This window comes from Camponotus floridanus, unplaced genomic scaffold (assembly GCF_003227725.1).
Source record: "Camponotus floridanus strain SB8 unplaced genomic scaffold, Cflo_v7.5 scaffold1, whole genome shotgun sequence".
In the NCBI taxonomy this organism is placed as follows: domain Eukaryota; kingdom Metazoa; phylum Arthropoda; class Insecta; order Hymenoptera; family Formicidae; genus Camponotus; species Camponotus floridanus.
In genome coordinates this window covers 6,867,026-6,884,999 of record NW_020229214.1, presented here as the reverse complement: position 1 = coordinate 6,884,999, position 17,974 = coordinate 6,867,026, and the positions used below count along the sequence as shown (strand labels likewise).

General features: G+C 30.3%; 3 protein-coding genes across 11 annotated transcripts in view; all 3 read right to left on the bottom strand.

Moving 5' to 3' along the window:
- Positions 1-259: 259 nt before the first annotated feature.
- LOC105254093 (activin receptor type-2A) lies at positions 260-5,959 on the bottom strand. 2 transcript variants are annotated; one of them, XM_025407577.1, is made up of 10 exons: positions 5,820-5,959; positions 5,379-5,722; positions 3,953-4,143; positions 2,851-3,028; positions 2,541-2,677; positions 2,079-2,458; positions 1,755-1,941; positions 1,527-1,664; positions 973-1,104; positions 260-545 (listed from the first exon to the last, which is right to left on the bottom strand). In XM_025407577.1, the coding sequence occupies exons 2-10, from the start codon at positions 5,428-5,430 to the stop codon at positions 360-362; spliced, it is 1,581 nt and encodes a 526-aa protein (XP_025263362.1). In that variant the 5' UTR covers positions 5,431-5,722; positions 5,820-5,959; the 3' UTR covers positions 260-359. The 2 variants fall into 2 exon arrangements, with proteins under 2 accessions (XP_025263362.1, XP_011260891.2); XM_011262589.2 differs by having other exon boundaries at positions 5,379-5,959.
- Positions 5,960-6,566: 607 nt separating this feature from the next.
- Positions 6,567-8,547, bottom strand: LOC105254084 (pre-mRNA-splicing factor Slu7). Its single transcript, XM_011262575.2, has one exon. It carries the CDS (start codon positions 8,450-8,452, stop codon positions 6,701-6,703), a length of 1,752 nt encoding a protein of 583 aa, XP_011260877.1. The 5' UTR covers positions 8,453-8,547; the 3' UTR covers positions 6,567-6,700.
- Positions 8,548-12,675: 4,128 nt separating this feature from the next.
- Positions 12,676-17,974, bottom strand: part of LOC105254082 (serine/threonine-protein kinase WNK1) — a 19,234-nt gene continuing 13,935 nt past the window's right edge. For 7 of the 8 annotated variants that reach the window (XM_020028369.2, XM_011262569.3, XM_011262566.3 and 4 more), the window contains 8 exons: positions 17,211-17,974; positions 16,531-17,116; positions 16,096-16,458; positions 15,490-15,676; positions 15,263-15,351; positions 15,067-15,131; positions 14,714-14,883; positions 12,676-14,534 (listed from right to left, as the gene is read on the bottom strand). The exon at positions 17,211-17,974 is cut by the window's right edge and continues 1,638 nt beyond it. In XM_020028369.2, coding sequence (XP_019883928.1) covers positions 13,885-14,534; positions 14,714-14,883; positions 15,067-15,131; positions 15,263-15,351; positions 15,490-15,676; positions 16,096-16,458; positions 16,531-17,116; positions 17,211-17,974 — 2,874 coding nt within the window. In that variant the 3' untranslated portion in view covers positions 12,676-13,884. The remainder of the gene's footprint in view (positions 14,535-14,713; positions 14,884-15,066; positions 15,132-15,262; positions 15,352-15,489; positions 15,677-16,095; positions 16,459-16,530; positions 17,117-17,210) is intronic. The other variant, XM_011262572.3, reaches the window with a different exon arrangement.

The window sequence follows — 17,974 nt, the reverse complement described above, 5'->3', positions numbered from 1 at the left end:
TTAAGGTAAATTCATCAAAAATAGTTTACAAGATATTTCATTAGATGTCATATTTATATTAAGACAAGAAATATGAAATAGCTATAAAATGTTTCGTAAATGTCTATAAACATTAATAAAAGAATACAAACAGAATAAATTTTTAAAGATATTTAATAACATATATTTTCATTTATATTAGTATAAAAAAAGAGTATTTTTTTAGTAATATTTCCCATTTTGTTTCTAACTCCAAAGAAAAAATTCCAAGAAAACGAAGTATGCAGATATTCCATTTATCCATCGTATAACAAAATTATGATACAAAACATGGTGGTTGTGTCATTGAATTAAAACTATATAATATATAGATGCGCTAACTACATGCTAGACTCCTTGGTAGTAATAATCTCGTTGGTGTTATCAACTCGAATCAAAGTAGATGAATTTAATACAAGAGTCCTACTGAGAGTAGCAACTCGTTCTACTACGCACGAAGCGGAAAGGCGTGCTTCGGCATCATGATCCCAACATTCTTCCATTGTATCACAAATTGATAAAAGTCCCTGAAATAACACATTTCAATTATAGCTATGTATATACTGCTTTCTTCAACTCTTTTTTTTTGTTTGAAAAAACTATCTTCTGTTAAGGAAAAAACTTCATCATTTGCAACATTTATAAATATAAATGATTAAAGAAAACGTGAGTTTTTAAGAAATATCAGAAAATACTCAAAAATACTTCACAAGCTTTGTAATACAACTTTAATCTAAGATTTTCCATTTTTTAATTTTATACACCTCACATTATTATAAAATCTTTAAAAATCTCTTTTTATTCCAGAAAAGCATTCTGTTTAGAATGGTTTCTAATGTACAGAATATATATATATGCATTAATGTAAAATTTTTTCGCTATTTGTTAATGTTAAATAATAAAAAAGATTTAAAAACAGAAATTTGTCTCTTTCCTTTACATATTTTTACTTACTGGATGTTTACGCCAAGTTTCTAAAATGAGCGGTCTTTCTTTTTTATGAACAACGCTTTCTTGCATATCTTCTAAAGTAGGATGAAGGCCGACTTCGTCCTCAAATGGTAGTCGATATTCTCCTATTGGTCCCTAATATTAAAATAAAACAATTAGTTATTTTTGAAATGCAATTAACTTATATTTTGTAATTTATTATAATAAGTTTTTGAAATAAACACACAGATTTACAAAGTGATATAGACACAATATAATTCATGTAAAAATTTTAAATATATATTTATTTCTTATGAGTGATTATAATAAAACATGTAAAATGTTATAAAATTTTTTCATTTATCATTGTATTCATCACTTTAATTTTATGTATTTTTATTAAATAATTTTAATAAATTTCGGAACTATATCGTATATTGCAATTAATTTTCTATATAAAATCTTTTATAATATAGATAGTTTGGAAACATATGATAAATTCTGGTAGAATTTTAATGGATTCGATTTTTCATATCAATATTAAGGTATTGCACATATAATACATAACATACACATACATCTTGTACAGTACATCTTGAAGCTAATTCCCATAGCACTAGCCCACAAGCATACATATCGATCCGTAAAAATGAATCTCTAGTAAAATTTATTGCCCCTTCTAAAACCTCTGGTGCCATATATCTTCGTGTCCCAACCTATTATATAAACAAAAGTAGTATAAAAAAAGAGATTATTTTCATATTCATTTAATAAAAAAAAGAAACATGCTAATTTATATGCATTACCTGTCCATGTGTATCGCCACAAGGTTTTCCTGGGTGAAAAATAAGTGCCAAGCCAAAGTCTGCTATGCAGGCACTCATGTCAGCCTTTAACAAAACATTTTTTGACTTAAAATCCCTATGAGCTACAGCTGGCTTATAACCATCCGCTTTATTAGCCGGGATTTCTTCATGTAGATGCATTAAACCTCTAATAATAATAATAATAATTTTATGAAGATTTGAATAAAAAATTATAGTTTAAATACAAAAGTATCATTACATGCATACATGCATATGATTTTGTTCTCTTAAATTATCTTAGTTATTATAAATTACAATTATTACCTTGCCATGGATTCTGCAATTCTACACATCTCAGGCCATGTTACAACATTTGCTTTCAAGTAATCGCATAATGAACCTTTCTCATGATATGCTGTGATTAACCAAAACTCAGCTTGTAAATTGTCTCCACGTTTTTCAACACCTATAAAATGTAATATATCCTCATGATCCATATGTGCAAGCTTAAAAATTTCTTGTTCAGTTTGCCATGACTGTTTGTCTTGAATGGGGAAAACTTTAACTGCCACAATCTCATTTTTCAATTGAGCTTTCCAAACTGCTCCAAAACGACCTCGAGCTTTTATCTCAAGCAGTTGTATCGGACGTAAACCTAAATTAGGTGATGGTGGTGGCAATGGAAGTGGTTCCAATGTTGGTATCTAAAAAAGATTTATATTAATCTCATAAACTGATAATGATACAATTTAGTACTAGTTTTATAATAATCTCAAGATATACAACCTCATTAAAATACATCAATCTTTGACGACGACAGAACCACCACAAAGACAATGAACCAAATGTAAGAAGCATAGGAATTAATATCAATAATGTAAGTGTTATTGCTTGCTTCTCGGTATTGGATATACAGTCAGTCTCTAAAAAATTAATTATTATTAAAGTAATATTATAAAAGTTAAAATAGTTAAAAGTTAAAAGTTAAAATATATTATAAAAGTTAATAGATAAGTAGTAAATTTATAATAAATTTATTAACTGCTCTCAAACAAAAATTATTAAATATTAGATAACATATGATTAAATAAAACACCTTTAATAACAGGTGGTTGTGTAGGTTTGGAGGTTGTAGTTGGATATACATTTGAAGAAAAATGTCGGTTACACATATCAACATCGCAACAACAAAAATATAAATCATTTTTTCTTTCAGGATTATTCTCTATGCATTGCGACTTGTCATAACAATCATTACTATCCAAAAAGCAACCCTGAAAATTTGATATAAATTACATTTGGTATAAATTACACAGATTCCAATATAATTTAATAAGAAAATAAAAATATATAAAAAAAAAATGGCATAAGAGCCAATGCATGGTAGTTGGAGCGCAGAGAAGCAACAACACTTCTATCTTTTTTTCAATATTAGTATATTAAAAAACACATTATAATAACAAAATGTGTTTTTTAATAAACTAATATTGAAAAAAGAAAGAAGTGTTATTGCTTCTCTGCGCTCCAACTATTGCGTATTGTCTCTTATGCCAATTTCTTTTTGATTTTTTGATTATTTGAACCAAGTTTCTAATTACTAAAAATATATAATTATTAATTTCACGAAAAAAAAGACAATGACATTTCCTTTTTTCTAAAAAAAAAATATTACAAATTAATACTACATCCTTAGCTAATTTTAAATTTACATGTTTTATAATTGTAGTATTATTATAAATTGTTTATTCTTTAAAGATGTACTTCATCAAAATGTGATTTAACATGAACATTATTACATGGACATTGTTTTGTCAAATAAAATAGAATAATTTGTTCGAATTTGTTAAATAATGCAATTTGAAAAGCACAATTTGCAAAAAATTCATGAAATCTTGAAGCAATTTGAGTATATATAGTATTTCTCGGCAAGATCTACATTTTAAATTACTTAAGTTGAAATTAACATTTAATATTGTATTATATAACTTAAAAACAAATTACAAAATTATTATTGGTACATAATTATAATTTCTAGATATTTTATTCTATTTATGACACAATTATGTCTCAAACCTGAAGATCTATCTATATACCTGAAGGTCTACCCTAGACACTTGTAAAGTATACAAAAATATAAACTATTAAAATATAAATTATATATAATAAATTATATATAATAATTATTAATTAAAACTAACCTTCAATTTAAGTGTTGTTTTATTAGTAACACTGTCGACAGTCCATAGTACGTAACAATGATTACGCTTATCTCCATCTTGCACAGTACATTCTTCTGTCTCTGAACAATTTTTGTCAGGTTCTGTGCACGATGTTTCATTGTAAAATTCACAATAAGTTGAACCTTTAATATCTTTTCCAAATATAGTTCCTAGAATAATTTATTAAAATTCTATAATCTTTATATTTCACACAAAACATAATAAATTAAATTATTATTAAATGTCTTTTCCTGATATGTTTATATATAAAACATTAAGTAAAATTATAATCAATTCTTTTATATAGATTCTTACAATAAGATAATTTTTAACAATTCTTAATAATTTTGACTTGAACTATTTTTATATTATATATATAATATTAATGTTTTGAATTAATTATTAACAACTAACAATTTTTTGAACAATTTTTAACAATTTTAATTGTCTACATTAAATATTTTTATAATTAATATTTTCACACATACATAATAATTCAATTAAATTTATTAATTTTATTTTTAATAAAATTATTCACTAAAACTGAAGTATTCGTACAATAAAAAAAATTATTTTATTATATTTATATTATATTATTTTATTTATATTATATTAAAGTTTTAGTTTTATTTTATTATAAAAAACATAATTATCTTAACAATAGCACTTCTTCATTTGACAAACTTACAATTTGATATATGAAAAAAATACATATATCATTAATATATGTAATACAACAGGCATATTTCTCTTAAGCAAAAGTCTTTGATATATTTATAAAAGTCTTCCTTTTGAAAAATGTCAGTAGAATTTGTAAACTATAGATTATTAAAAGTGGAAAAATTTAACACAAGTGAATCTATGTTCAAAATAATTTACAATTTTAATGAAATATTTAAGAGATACAAGCAATAGATACAGTGCCATCTCTTTTTTTACTTAATTTCTTATATTGTTTCTATTTAAGATATAATTTTAAAATTTATTAAAATGTTTAAACTCGAGATAAGAAAAATTAAGAAAGCAGATAATTATCTGCTTCATTTTCAATTTTAATCAGTCAAAGAAATAAATTAACAGCAAATTTCTCAGAAAATGCATAATCAATAAATAACAGTATATTATATATAAAATTGTAAACTTTGTATATATATATATATATATATATATATATATATATACAGAGTTTACAATTGGAACAACATTACATTTCTATTCTGTTGAAAAATACAATGACAAAGTGCTACTTTTGCTAAGTTTTTATATTGTTTATTTTTTATGCCTGATACTTTTGTTATGCCTGTATACACATTTTATATATAAATATATGTAAAAATACATATATATATATATTTTATGTGTGTATATATATATATATATATATATATATATATATATATATTACCTAATAATCCGAAGAAGAAGAGAGACAATATCGTCGCATGTACGAACATCATGAGCGAATCGTAAAAGCATACCAGTAATTTTGAGTCTATTAGCTATTAAGCAAATTGTAGTAATTTATCCACCGACACATCTCTCTTCCTTTCTCTGTCTTTCTCTCCCCGTCTCTCTCCCTTCAGCTTTCTCTCTCTTCCACCTTTATATAGAAATACACGCGGCACAAATCCCGGTCATTTTCATTGTTAAATCATCGTGATTCTCGTAACCTCCGAGTGAGAAACATGCTTTTTTTTTCGGCGCGTTATCCAACAGCGCTAGCGACAAAATTAACTCACACGCGATTTCCTAGTTAAATTAAAAGTAGATTTGTATATTTGCGGTATTGAAGAAAAATAGTTTATGGCACGAAACGTGCACGCAAAAACGACGCGCGGACACTTACAAACCGTGCACACTTATCATCGACACGAGAATATGATACGGCGAAGCATAATATCGCAAGAACGAAATCTGATAAATAGAAGACATTTGATGTCTAAAGTCACGGTCTGCTTCTACATAATATGGCTGTCTAGCGATTTTTCCTTGGTCATCGACTAAATAATATTCGGGACCGCCAAACTTCCATATGATTTCAGATGATCAGCGTTTGCGACGCCCTCTCTTGCGAAAACCGCTGGAATAGAACCGTACATACATCAATATGGTGTGTCGTAACTCGATTCGACTTGAATTATTCATTTTTCCAATCACACGCTACCGTTAGTCATCGATGAGATAATATTAAAGATCGCTGATGTTTCGTATACAAAATTGCGCGCGAATCGCTTGCAAGAGTAAAATTTAAAATAAAAAGTACTCTTTACGCGACAAGATTTCAATTGAATGTATGAGTAATTGTTCAAATATATAATACAGGCTTTTATTTATTTATATACAAAAAAGAAGAAAAATGATTACATATATTAGTAATTTAGTAAATATAATGAATTAAAAAGTAAAATTTAAAATAAAAAATACTCTTCATGCGACAAGATTTCAATTGAATGTATGAGTAATTGTTCAAATATATACAGGCTTTTATTTATTTATATACAAAAAAGAAGAAAAATGATTATATATACTAGTAATTTAGTAAATATAATGAATCTCTCTTAAACTTGTTATATTTAATTAATATATCGAACCGCTAAATTATACATTAATATTTTACATAAAATCTCTTCTATTCTCATCAAATAAGATGAATAATATCGTAGACTGTATATATACATATAAATATACATTAATTTGATTTTTATTCCTAAGAATAACTTGGTAATATTATTTTGAAAGAAAATGGACCATTGGATCTTCGTCGCGTTTACGTTTCATTTGATATGCTTCTATCTCCTCGGTAGTCAATTCTTTTGTCTCATACATGCTGTTGTAGGGACGTTTCCTCTCGCTCATTTTCAATAGCTTCTCCATCTTCCTCGCATTTTCCTCTTCTTTTCTCAATGCTTCCTTCAGTTTGTCCTCATCTTGTTTCTCTTCATTTTGTTTCTTATTCTTGCGGCTTTCCTTCCGTTTTTGTTTCTTCAATTTTCGCTTAGCCGCTTTACTTTGCTTTTCTGTTTTAGTTTTTCCCGTATCTTCATCTTCGGACGAAGATTCGCTGCTGGAAGAACGATTGTCGTTCACCACCGTGTTGTCTAGTTTAGAGTTTGTTTCTTCCATTTCATTTCTCACGGATGGTACTTTATCCAGTGTCGAGCTATCGTTTATTGCCTCTGCTGCTCTCTTTCCAGACTCCCCGGTGCAATAGGAATTTTTAATGAAGGAATAGCAACACTTGTAGCCCCATTTTCCATCCTGCCAATAGGAACCCCAAACTGACATATGATTGTTTGGGTAAATATCTTCTTCGTACTTGGATCGTATCACCTGTCTATCCTGTCCTTTAATTATCTTACCGTATCTCGAATATTCGACATAGTGCTCCGTCTGTGCCAATAACAAAGACTTTGGTAATGCTTTGAGATGTTTCTCACCTCCATAACGCTCTATTATACTGTCGCGCGCCTTATCCTTCAACTCGTCGCGTTTCTTATCGTATTCCTGCTTTAATAATTCCAGTTTCGTAGGCTCGGCCAATAAATGTACGTCGACTCCTTTCTCGTGGGCTTCCCAAGCGAACAATTGCGCATTGGCATGTTGTTGCGTGTCTCCGGAAAAGCGTACAAAGTTTTCGCCCTTGTAATCTACCTCTCGCTCTGTACCGGTATATGGATTATCTCGCATAGATCTAGTCTTTGGATCGTAGTACGCAGAATTCGGATCTAGATTGCGCAGATACTTAGCAGTGTCCTCTCGAATTCGCAGATTTCTTACAGTAATGCGCTGTTTGGAGTCCACCTTTGTACCAGGCATGTCCACTTCATCTACATACTTATCCTCATCCTTGTCTGAATCTTGCTCGTCGTTCTCCTCCTCCGCATCGAGTTTGTCGGCACGCATTTGCCTCTTGGCTTCTTCTATCTTCTGATACTCCTCCACTATCGCTCTATGCTCGGAGGGATCGTAACCAGCCCATCTGTCTCTCTTACCGTCGTAATCCATAGAGAGCTCAGGCTGAGTAAATTCATCCGGTGCTATCTTTGAATTCGTATATTTCGCTCCGACCTTGCGCGGTCTCTCCATGCAATCTTTCCTCTTGTGAGTCATCGCGCCGCAATTCTCGCAAGCGCCCTTACGATACTTGATTGCCACCCGCGCGGAGTCCACTCCGCGATTATACCACTCGTCTATGGAACTGAACTGCCTCTGCTTCTCCGGCTGCGGTCTCTGATGCTTCAGGGTGGGACCCTGAGCGCCGAAGTACCATGGCGTCGCGCTGATGTATTGCGGAATGTGCGGGTTAATGTCTTTACCCTCCTCGTCGACGGCAGCGGGAGCAGTACCGGCCTTCCTCGCCTCCTCGAGCTCCTTTGCCTTTCGCCAGTCTTCCCTGCTCTTCTTCCGCGGTTCATCCTCGAATGAGCTCTTATTCTTCAAAATGCTCGACACAGTTACGTTTGCCGACGAATTTGCCATGATTGAAAATGGAAAATGGAAAATGTTACTGATATTTATTTTCGAAGGAACTCGAGGTTATGTTCGACTCTCATACACTCGTAAACTAGTAAAACACTTGCTTTGTCCCGATTGGAAATTGTAACTTTTAAATAAATGCCATCTATGTCGAACGTGCTGATTGGGTGTCGGTTAGGGAATTTCTAGGATTTTAAAAGTTTCTTTGGGTTTGTCCAAGTTTGACCATGTTGCGACAACCAGAGAAATTACAACCAATTATATCGATTTGTGCCTAGGATAACCAGCAACGATTGACCAATCAGAGAGTTCTTTTGAATTGGCGACATGATCAATCGGGTGCCAACCGTTTCTTTCAGCCAATTAGGACTGTGTTTAGAAATCCTATTGTGAAGTAGAGTGATATTTAACTTACCAATCGGGAAATATTCACTAGACATCATTGTCCAATCACAGCCACTCTTCCGAAGAATATATGATTACATTCTTCAGAAAAATGGCTATGATTGGTAATAACGTCTAGTAAACTATCCCAGAGCGACTAATTAAACCCGACCATTTGAAAATGCCATAAAGTTGACTTCACTTGTCAAATAGTATGTAGGTATATGGTTGTGTTTGTTTATATTCATAGTACTAGAAAGTTAGATCCAATTGTCATAATGTCATTATCGATTGTTAATATTTAATAATTATATTTAGCAAATAGAAGATAATACAACATGTGTGTAATTATTTGATATATTTGAAAACGAGCTTGCAATGCTTGATATGTCACAAAAATTACATTTGATTATAATCACACAGAACGTTAGAAGACAGTGCGAATAATACTCTGTATTAAGCTCACATTAATTACTATTGTACATATATTTTTGCACTTTTATCATTTTTTTTAATGAGGAGAATGTGGATTTATTTTCTACTCGCCCTGTTTGGCGTATTCGACTTCGCAATGGCATCCAATAATTTCGATTTTGGAGACACCCTAGCGTTAATCCTGGGATTAACGATCGCGATTATTGGGTTTTTTGCTTGCATGGGAGCTTACGCAAGGAGACGAAGTCATTTTGAGTCCTTGTAAAAATTTGAATTGTAATCTTATTAAGTACATCTAATGGTAAGTACACACCTTAATATATGGAAAATATATTTGATGACTTTTGTATGATAAAATGTTAAATGTTAAATCAAGTTTTGATATGCAAATTATAAAATTATACAATGATATAAAAAAAAGGAATAGAAAAAATATTAATATTCTTATATTACATTATATTACAAAACCATTATACCAAATATTTATTTTATGTATGTAATATATTAAAATTAAAAATCTTTTCTTTTCTTAAGAAAGTATCTGCATTCTGCATTATTTGAAGTATATATATATATATATCAATAGTTTTTATATTAAATTTATTATATTTTTTATAATAATATAATTGTTTATATGTTCTTCACATAAAATGTAACACTTTTAAAATAGCATTTGAAGATATACTTGTTTTAATTTGTTATAGATGCAGAAATAATATCTTATTCTATTATATAATTATGGAATAAAAGGAATCTATTGTGTAAGAAAATATGATAAATAAAAGAAGAGCATTTTGTGAAATTTTCTATATATGTAAAGGATAGTTTTTAGAAATTTTTGGAAAATATGTGTTGAAATATAACAATTTTGCAGAATTTGAATATAATATATATTCTGTATGTTTCTATTGTAATAAAGAAAATATTCATGACAAATTGTTCTTTTATTTAGATATTGCATGTAAGAAAATGATAATCTATAATACATGTCAATTTATTTATTTCACTTTAAGTTTACAATTGTTGTTAGTGATTTTAACATTTAATGTCTTTTGATAGTGACTATTATTAAAATTTCTATTTGTTTTACAATATTATATTAGACATAAAAATAAATGATTAAAATTTTTGTTTTGATAAAAATAGTAATACCTTCAATAGATTTTATTTAAAAAAATTAACTGATTCTTTCATTGTGCATTTAATTACATAATTAATGCATAATAATTATTTAATGTTGTTTTTATAATATTTCTTTACGTTTATGGAATCTTGTTTATATCATATCTTCAGTTTAAGTTCTTACATTTTCTCATTTCATTTTCGACTAGAATTAATCTTGAAAAACTAAACTCTTAATTCAACAGATAATATAATGGAGCATTATGTTATATGTTATGCAAATAGATATTAATACACATTTTGAATTTCTATGAAAATGGAATATATGTATTACATTTCTTTCTCTCTCTCTCTCCTTTTATTCCTAAATATATATATATCTTCCTCTTTCAAATACTGGATATTTTTTCACCTTTTTTGGAATATACAATTAATCATTTGATACAATAATATAAAATGGAAAGAAAGATTATTATTTTTTCATATAAATTTAAATATATAGTTTTCGAATGAAATTTTATATTCAGCTTGAAATTATCAACTATTATTTCTCGTTTTACATCTAATCAGTCTTTAAACCTTTCCACAAGAATTCTTTCTTTGATGTGTTTTTAAAGATTTCCAAAATATTTGATTATTTCACATCTTAATATGTAAAAAACAATCTCCATTTATTTTTTATTTTGAAGAGATTTTGAAAAACAAAAAGTGTATTAAGGACATAAAGTTATTTTTAAGAGTATTTACATGCAAAATAATCATATAATTATACAACGTTTTTAAAAATACTTGCATATTTTAAATATTTTGAAAAATTTGAAGCCAAATTAAGATTCAATTAGAGATTATATTATACATAAACGATATATATGCTCTATATTTATGTCACATAATATATCTTTTATTAATGAAATCAATGGCATAACTTTATTTGATTGTATATCCAATATTTCACACACTTTCCTTATTTTTACATCTGCAATATTTACAAATAAATGAAAATTTGTTATTCATGGGATTAACGATCGGGATTATTGTTACTAACAATTATTTGAAATCAATTTAGAATCAATTGTACATACATATAATTGTACATATAATTGTATATATTGAAGAATATAAACAATTATTGATCATCACTTGCTTGTATCATTCTTAAAAGCAGAGTATTCAGAAAATATGCTATACAGCATTTCAAATTTATCAAGTTTAATTCTCTCAAACCTGCCATCATAATAAACGAATTCAGTATAAAGTATAGAGAATTTTGTTAATATTACTTAATATTTTCTTCAGCAAAATAACGAGTTTTACATTTATAAAAGAGCATAACGATATTCTTATTTTTTACATGTTCATGTATATGTATGTACATGGAAAAAATTATACCATAAAATATTTTTTTGAAAATTTTTTTTAAAAACCATTCTTCAGATATAAAGCTTTGTTTATTAATTACTTACTCTCCGTTTCTTATAGATGGCAACAAAATTTGACAATGATAAGTAAAAATGACATGATAAGTAGTTATTATTAAATTACACGACTGAGATTTGTTAGATGTAATGTTAGCTGTAACTTTGATATGATTCAAAAAGAAGGTATATATATAACGTTTATGTATCATGAGAAAATTAGCGAAGAAATTTCGCAGAAACTAGAGGTTCAATTGAAACTATATCTATTAAACTTATATACTATATATATGTGTATGTATATGTATGTATGTGTGTGTATGTGTATATATATATATATATATATATATATATATATATATATATATGTATATATATATATGTAATAACAGACGAGTACATATATGTCGTCTTTTCTGATTACTGTATGAGAAAATAATCAAGTCTCAAGTCAGTGTAATATAATAAACTATTGCAATTCTTATAAAAAAATGGATTTTAACATAACATTGTGACAAAAGCATCAAAAAGAAGCCTTAATTTACTTAAAAGAATTAATGTTTGTGCAAAATTATCAGTAATAAATTTTTTAGTCACGAGTTGTGTGTATTGGAGTAATTTTATGAAGCATTTCTCTCTCTGAATGATAGTTGTAGCAATATGATAATATTGATAACTAAGTATAAATCCCGTAAATAATCTTGAATATTATATAAATAAAAATCTATAAATGAAAAACGGAGATGATTATGAATTGCATTGTTAATTATTCAATTGTTAATTAAAATTTTAATTAAATATTTCACACCAGGAATGGCATGTCATTAAGATTATCAAACTAAAAAATAGGAAGTTTTAATACATCCTCTCTAATATGTGACAGTAATATATTGCTCAGATCGATTAGAAAGGGTAATGCTCGATTTGTGTCAACATTCGTCAACATAATATCTATACCAAAATGGCATCAGAAATTTTTCAAAATTACACTATATTTACGTGTGTCAAAATAAACAATGGTAGTTAGAAGGTTACTACCAATTTTAAAAGAAGACATAATCATCAATAGTAAACGAGATATATATATATATATGGGTTTGCTAACTAGTAACACATGACTTTTCTTCTTTAATTGAAATAGGCAAAATCGCTAGAAATACATTAAAGCATAACAGTGACTATATTACTCATATTTCTCTCTCTGTCTCTAATTACTTCTGATACATACATATTTGCACAATCGTATGCATACATACAGAGACACATTCGCACTATACATTCATCGTACATACATACATATATTCATTCTTTTCTCTTCTCTCCTATTTCTTTCATTCTCTAACTTTCCATCCATTTTTGCTCTTTGTCCCTATCACTTCCGCTTACTCAATCTCTATTCGCTTGTTTCTGGACACATTCAAGCATACAGTAACATATACATATATATCGCGAGCAGAATGGCCATGTGCCATCACGATCGTAAGACTAGCGGAGGCCTGTACTAATGAGCTGTGCTACCAAAGGAATCGAGTGATTGAGTCTTTTAGAGATCTCAGCAAAGGAAGATTTTTCTTTTTCTTTTTTTTTCCTCTTTTTTCTCTTTAATGCATTTCAAAGCACAGTACATGTAAAGGCCTCTATCTCAAGTTCCTGTGTTACATTCGGAAAAATTTAGATATCGTTTCCTTGTCGCAATATTTTCCCACATGATTTCTCCTTCATTTCCGCTGCGAGGCACATATCAAAGTAATATCATGCACACGCTCAGATATATAGCGAGAATATTTGATATCTTATTTTAATATACGCAAGGACGTCGTACACATCGAAAAACATTATATATATTTCCATTCACGCTTTTTTTTCTTTTTTTTTTTTATTTTTAATCCGTCTTCACACCTTCGTAGTAATGTCTAGCAACGCGAGGCGCGCGCATTTCACAGCAAATTATATATTTGAGTTACATTCGCGATGATAAAATACGAAACCTCGCACTATAGACGATATCGAACGCATTAAACTAAGAATGAGCACAGATCGACCGGAAAAAATATAGAAGCGTATGAGCAGAGTATCGCATTATTGATCCAAGGGGGGAACCGTCGAATTTTCGGCGGCGGTGGTCGAATAATGCGACTCCGCCGTTGGAGGCGTATCGTTATCGCGCGAAGAACTTACTATGTGAGACACGGCGGGGGTCGCCGGTTGAGATGGAGTCGTTCCGGCAGGTGCGTATATCAGCCGATACCCAGCTGGTAAGAAGATACCGCCGTGGGGTGTACAGCTGAAAGCTTGGAAATTCGGCAACGGCTGGCCTTCGTGATATTGAACATAAGTCGAATTAGATATCGACAAGGGCGTGGGTACAGTTGTCGACGAAATATTCCCTCCTTCAGACAATATAGGAGCGAATTGGTACTGCGTCGGATTGCAAACTGCCGTGCTATGAATCGAATCGATTCCTTCGGATAAATCATTCGAACAGTTATTACTCTGTTGAGAGACTACACTTTGCATATTTTCGGAAGGCACTACTGGAATTGGGATAACATAAGCATGCGGTATTCCAGCCGATGCCTGCTGAGGTTGAAGCTGCAACGGGGTTTGTTTCAATTTTTGCATGGCTAACCGTAGAGTCTCATCTGTGTCTGGATAGTTGTTCGGTCCTTTCTGCAATGGAGTTTGGGGTGCAGTGCTGAACATAAAATAGTCTTCCGGAATTCTAGATCCTATCGAATGATAAAATGTGATACTTTATTTATTATCACATATACACACACACACGTGCATACATATATACATATACATACATACATACATACATATATATATATATGTATGTATATATCTTATGTATATAATTCATTATATGTATCTATGATGTAAAATTGATATTAGCATTACTAACCAGAAATATTTGTGGCAACAGTGTGGTAAAGTAATGCTGGGTGATGCTGATGTTGATGTAGTGCGCTTGCTTGTTGCTGCTGCTGAATAAGTAATTGTAACTGATGCTGTTGGAAACGTTCCAACTCTTCTCTATGTCTTTTTTGCAATGTTTCCAATTCCAGAGTTTGCCTATGTACAACAAAAATATTGTTTTACATTGCAAAGAATGGACTTTACTTAGGAATAAATTTCTCTGTGATATAATTTTCATTTAATATGTTTCAGATAATATAATATTTGACTAATGCATCAAAGGCAAAATTCATATTTTCTGAATGTCAAATTTAAATGTCAAATTTCAGTTAATTTTACCTTTTTATAAGCAATTGATATTCTTCACTTGGTGTAAGAACGACAATTCTTTCTTCTTTTTCAGGCTATAAAGACAGATAATTGTCAGGGATATTTATTAAAATTTTTCGGAGACTACTTTACTGATTTTAATAATATATTACAATAATTGTATAATGACTTAATTTGTCAATAATAGTAGTTATATGAAACTTACTTCAGCACTTAAAATATTAGTACCATGAGCTGTTTGAACAATTGGCGGAACAGAATTCTCTCGACTATGAGGTACTTGCATAGGTACACCTGTAATTAATAAATATCTGTTGTACTATATATATAAATATTATTTATATATAAGATTTTTTACATAATCTTACATATGTGTAAGAAATACCTAAATATAATAAATTTAATTATTTTTATTTATCAGAATTTTCTTACCATGTAGATCATCTGTCTGATGAACAGTTTGCCGTTCTGAAGTTTTTAATTCTTCCATTTGTTGCAATTGAGTTCGCGCAGCGTCAGTAACCTGTTGTTGATTAATAATATTATGAGCAGGTGGACCTGCAACTTTGGAAACTACGAATCTCGATACTTTTCGGATAGGTTGAGCAGGATTTACCTTCTGCAAAATTTATATTTTAACATTTATTTTTAATATATTTATTTTATTAAAAAAATATATGTGTGAAAAATAATTTTTCGTAATGTCATAACTTTATTATATTTCAAAAAAGTTGCGACGGCAATTTTGCCCAAATATTGCTTAAACAATTACATTGAACAACAAATACATTGAATAAATATTATGAAAAAAAAATATCGATTTAGAAAAGAAAATTAGATTTAACAAATTAGAAATAACAAATCTGGGAGATATTTTATATTTATATATGAAAATATTCTTTTTATCAATAATACATTCCTATTATATGATATGTATCAATAGTACATTCCTGTTACATGATATATAAATAATATTTATGAAAAGAATTAAAATTCAAAGAATAAATTATAAGAAAATTACAAGATAGTGCAAATTACCTCATTACTACTATCTTGAAGTTCGGGTTGAATTGGAGTATTGGTACCAGATCGCGGTGTTACAACATTAGAAGCGATAGTTGCCACAGGTACGCTAGTCGACACTGGCAGAGCAGTTGTTAATAAATTTTGGGCAAGTTGTTGCTGCGTTTGTATAGATATAGGCGGCGTTAATGGCTGTGTCGGAGGTGCCGCGAAAACTGAGCCTCTATGATGTATCTTTGCCAATTCTTGCTCTAATTCTTGCAAACGGGATCCCGGTCTTTGAGCTCGTACTTTAACATTCTCTTTACTTGGACTCATAGTTTCGGGTGCTACGGGAGCTACTCCCGGTGTTGGACTATCAAGAGAACATTCCACATTCTAGAAACAAATTTTATGTAAAATCATTTCAAAGATACCAAGATTTGCACATTGTGTGTATAAAATGCTCACAGTTTGAGAAAGTGTGCCAGAACTTTCCTGAATTATAGCAGAGCCTTCAACAGTAGCATCACTGACTTGCGTATCAGTAAGAACAGTAGAGGAATGTATCGTTGTCTGAGGAGATAAGGGGCATGCGGCAGCATTTGTCGATGAGACTGGCACACCGATATTAAACAGTTTCTGCTGCAAAGAATGCATGTACGTATCGTGTCCCCCGACTATTTGATGATTATGAGGCGTAGCAGGATAGCTTATAGGTGGTGTACCGACATTTAATGCTTCCGATGGCTGACTAGTTAATTGTACGAGTTTCTGATGCAAGTCGGCTATGGTTTGCGGTCCTGTACTACTTCCGATACTTCCGACACTGCTTATATCCGAAACTTTGTCCAACGAATTCTGTTGACTGAGTTTGCGATGCTGCTGCTGCTGTTGTTGCTGTTGTTGTAGTAACTGTTGATGTGGTTGCGACAATTGTTGTAGAGTCGATGTAGAATCGATGGATTCAATAAGAGTATGCTCGGGTGTCACGTCGTGACTCGAATTTTCATTCTCGGATGTAAGTAATTGGCAATCGGAACTAGTGCGACGTATGCTAAAATGATAAATTAAAATTTAATAAAGAAATATATTTGTTATGTTTTCCTATTTTATCTATCAAAAAATATGAATAAAAATAAATTACGCACCAATTTAAATTTGAAGATTCCAAATTTTCAACCTCTAAAAGTTTTGCCGGTTGCTGATCTGGAAGCTTTAAATGTAAGTGCGATTGATCTAATACGATGGAAGATTCGCTATGCTGGTCTTGCATAGTTTGCTGTTGCATTTGAGGTTGCATCGGGATTTGTTGCAATTGATTTTGGAACGGTTGATTCGATTGCATATGTCGTAACATCGACTGCTGCTGTTGTAGAGAATTAGATTGATTAGTTGAAATAAACCACTTTCCTTGAGCTTGTCCTGTTACAAGATTTGATTGCATCATTTGCGATTGTAAATCAATCTGTTGTGGGATTGTTAACGGAATTGATTGCAGTGTTGGTTGTGTTTGATTTTGATGAAGCAATTGCTGATTTGGGAACGTTTGTTGAAAGTTTTGCTGTCCCTGATATCCCTGATGCACAATCTGTCCTTGATAATTATGTTGAATGGGTGGTTGAATCTGCAGCTGACTTACTTCCGGTTGTATAGGTTGAAAATATTGCTCAGATTGTATGGGTTTATAGTCGACTAACGTGGGGGCAGCAACAATAGTAGGATTAGGCATGGCGGGTGGTTCGTGGCTGTTAGTTAAAGGATGAGGCGTAGCGGATTTGGATTTAGGATTCGAAAGTATGTTTGCCAAATTTTGCGCGAGATCTGGAAGTGTCGATGATACCTCTTTCGTCTTAATCTTAGACGTAGAAACATCCGGATGTACGGGAAGAGGTACTGGCATAGACTGCGGAAC

What these genes read in the sequence shown, in the direction of transcription:
- LOC105254093 (XM_011262589.2), bottom strand. Translation starts at nt 5,430, where the DNA reads ATGATGTTCGTACATGCGACGATATTGTCTCTCTTCTTCTTCGGATTA. An exon ending in ACAACCACCTGTTATTAAAG is followed by an intron (nt 2,678 to 2,850) that starts GTGTTTTATTTA and finishes TTAATTTTTTAG; the next exon opens with AGACTGACTGTATATCCAAT. An exon ending in GTGGCGATACACATGGACAG is followed by an intron (nt 1,665 to 1,754) that starts GTAATGCATATA and finishes TTTATATAATAG; the next exon opens with GTTGGGACACGAAGATATAT.
- LOC105254084 (XM_011262575.2), bottom strand. Translation starts at nt 8,452, where the DNA reads ATGGCAAATTCGTCGGCAAACGTAACTGTGTCGAGCATTTTGAAGAAT.